Here is a 3565-nt window from a genome sequence, read left to right on the forward strand (position 1 = left end):
TTCTTCTTTTTTTTACATTACATGTCACTTGTTAGACGCTTTTATCCAAAGTGACTAACATACTCAATACTGTGGACAACCCCCACAGGAGCAATTTGGGGTGAAGTTAGATACACTCTTTACAACATCAGGAGGATACGTCCCCTTCTGACCCAGAAATCAGCGCAGGTTCTGGTCCAGGCTCTCGTCATCTCACGCCTAGACTACTGCAACTCCCTCCTGGCTGGTCTACCTGCATGTGCCATCCGACCTCTGCAGTTCATCCAGAATGCAGCGGATCGTCTGGTCTTCAACCTTCCTACATTCTCCCACACCACGCCGCTCCTCCGCTCCCGGTAACTACTAGAATCCATTTCAAGACACTGGTACTTCCGTAACATGCTGCGAATGGATCTGGCCCTTCCTACATCCAGGACATGGTTAAACCGTACACCCCAGCACGTGCACTCCGCTCTGCATCAGCCAAACAGCTCGCTGCACCCGCACTGCGAGGGGGACCCAAGTTCCCATCAGCAAAAACACGTGGGTTTGCTATCCTGGCTCCAAAATGGTGGAATGAGCTCCCCATTGAAATCAGGACAGCAGAAAGCTTACACATCCTCCGGCGCAGACTGAAAACTCATCTCTTTCGACTCCACTTCGAGCGATTGAATTACTAACAAAGCACTTATATACTAATAAAGGACTGGCTTATCTAAAGCCAGTTGAGTAGCACTTGAAATGTTTTAGCTCTATGAAACCTGATGTACTTATATGATTCTGTTTTCTTCAAGGTTGTATCTTCCTGGTCGAATGCACTTATTGTAAGTTGCTTTGGATAAAAGTGTCAGCGCAATGTAATGTAAAAGTGTCTAACCCAGGTACACAACGACATGCTGACTGCAGTGGGACTCGAACTTGGTACCCTCTCTCTATATATGTCATATATATATATGTTGCACTGTTGGAGGAGCCTGTGACCTACGTTTTTCATTGCCATATCTACATTGTAGCTTCTGTGTAAATGATAATAAAGCCTTGAATTGAATGTATGGTGCTTCTCTCAATTATGTACGACTTCCATACCTAAGTACATGCTTCACCACTGGTTCCAACAGAACACATGTTTTATTTTTTTCAAACAGTCATTTAAAATCACCAATAACAGGTCATTTTCAGTAGGACTTTTTAGGTGGATTAATACTTATTTAGTGTTGTGGTAGTGAGTATTTACGTGAGGATTCTTCAATTCTATATACGACCAGATATCTGTACTCAATTTGTTAAAACAAGCCTGCGATATCTTTGTAGAAAAAAAAAAGTGCAATTTAGAACTGACTGTTGAGGGCGGTGAAGCATCATTATAAATGTGTACCAGTAAACCAAAACAGCAGATTCTGGGAGTGAAGAGCCCACTATCTCTGCTTTATCGGACCTATGAAATCACAGCAGACATTACCTTTGGAATCGTGATGGCATCGAAGTCTAGCGGACGAACTTTGACCTTCTGAAAGAGGAAGTAGAACTCGGGGCTCCCTGGAGTCGACTGGCCCCCGAAGGTCAGCGTGTCCCCATCTGAGAGCTCCCATTGGATGCCGGGCTGGAGGCGGACCTCGTTCACCCAGGTGCCTAGCAATGCAAGAGGAGAATACTTTATTTTTTAATATAATGTGCTGACTTGTTACCCCTCCTTATAAACTCTGACATGCAGGTAATCTGTGGCCAGATCTTTACAGGGCATTTTTTTTTTTTTTTTAAATATGAACAAACAAGAAAATGAGCAGGGCATCAAAATGAAGTCATCAGTTTCCTGTGTTTAGGGAAATGTAGAACAGACCTAGAATTAGCATAGAGGAGCTGGACGGCTCCAAGGCAATCAAAAGGCTGTAACAGCACGGCACACTATGAGAAATGCAGTGAATACTAAGGTTTAATAGCATAATATGTGAAACAGAGTGAAAAGACTTGGAGAGTTGGGTAGAGAGTGCAGTTTAGATCCAGAGAGTCAGATAGTCCATCAGCCTTAAGTGGAGAGCTCACTTCCTCCCTGTACAGCTTCAGGTTTCACTAAAGACTGAAGCCCTCTGAGGCTCTGAGAGGTGTGTTTCTGACTGTCCTGTACATACAGTACGATCTCTTTCCCTCTGGCTACTCTTAGTGCTCCTTGTGCTTCCATTTGCTCATTATTACTTCTGATCTATTTTTGGGCTCTCAATAGTTTTCGACTACCTGACACTGAATTAGCTCCCGTTTCAGTTGATTCTTTCACTTTTCATTTGATTATGAAAACACATATATTTCCAATTCATTTTCTGTCCATCAATTTAGTGAATAATCATCCGAATTGTCTCAGTCCTACTTTTCTTCGATAGCTGCTGTAAAACATGTTCAACTGGTCTTTGAAAGTATTTACCTCTCAGTCTCTCACACCTCAGGATTTGCAACGAATGTATGTAATATTTCTGAATTCTATCATGTGTTAGTATGTGTTAATGGAATTGTTTTGTTGTTGTTAGAGGCATCATACAGGAGAGGAGGCTTCACTGAATGTTATATGTGTGAAAATGACCACCTGACGTAACCCAGGAGAGCTCACATGGGAGATTCCGGACAGATGTGTACAAACTGTGCTCCAACAGCATCATGAACACTTATGGCGCGTTTCCACAGCAGCGCGGAGCTCGCTTTAAGCGTGCCGAGCCGTGCGGGGCCCGTTTTTGGTTGCGTTTCCACTTGGCCTAGTACCGGCTAGCGGATCCTAATTCACAATTTTTCTGGCCCCATAAAATCATGGTTCTAGGGCCAGGAACAACCAGGCTGAGTCGGGCTGAGTATGCTAAACTAGAGAGAGAATCGCTGGCAAGGGGGCTACAACTACAACAAGATGAACATATTTGACCGTGATTTAATTGAAATACACGTTTCAAAATGATGCCGAAGTAACAACATACTGATACCGGTTAGTAAAAACCATGAATTAATGCTTTGACAAGTCTGCAGACAGACGGCAGGCGAAAAACCTTTTAAAATGCGTGTTTTCTAATGGAGATTTGGCTAAGCTAACGTTGTATTTGCTCCGAACGTCCACACTCACAACAACGGCCTATACAGACATAAATAAACCAGCGACTGTATTCGCCATGACACAGACAGTCTGTGGTTTGTACTTGTTTAACTTTGGTCTAGTTTCTGAACAGATATGAGGAGCAGTGAGCTCTGAGTGCTAACGGCTAACGGCTGTGGTGTTTTTCTGGGGCTCTCCTTGAAGATGACGTCACGGCTCCGCCTACACTGCGTTACTATAGATCAGGGGTAGCCAACACGGTGCCCGCGGGCACTTTGTCGCCCGCAGGGGCAACGTGAGTCGCCCGCCGGGCATGTTCTAAAAATAGCTCGCCAAGCAAATCCAAAATGTATAAAATACACAAAACAAAAAGGAAATGTAATTAAAAGAACCTACCCTATGCATAAACGAAACCTCAATCATAGCGAACCCTATCTACTTACTACAACTCTATATCTATCTAACACCCCTCCTCCCCCCACCCCCAATATCGACCAATCACGTTCTTGCTTGATTTGCGGG

General features: G+C 43.9%; 1 protein-coding gene across 1 annotated transcript in view; it reads right to left on the reverse strand.

Annotated features, from left to right (window-relative positions):
* Positions 1–2155, reverse strand: part of tcf19l (transcription factor 19 (SC1), like) — an 8262-nt gene extending 6107 nt beyond the window's left edge. Inside the window, exons 1-2 of the mRNA XM_010771648.1 lie at positions 2033–2155; positions 1439–1630 (exon numbers count right to left, since the gene is read on the reverse strand). Of these exons, the coding sequence (XP_010769950.1) occupies positions 1439–1630; positions 2033–2155 (315 nt within the window). The remainder of the gene's footprint in view (positions 1–1438; positions 1631–2032) is intronic.
* Positions 2156–3565: the final 1410 nt, after the last annotated feature.

The sequence above is a fragment of the Notothenia coriiceps genome, unplaced genomic scaffold, assembly GCF_000735185.1.
Source record: "Notothenia coriiceps isolate Sejong01 unplaced genomic scaffold, NC01 NC01_scaffold00010175, whole genome shotgun sequence".
Classification (NCBI taxonomy): Eukaryota; Metazoa; Chordata; class Actinopteri; order Perciformes; family Nototheniidae; genus Notothenia; species Notothenia coriiceps.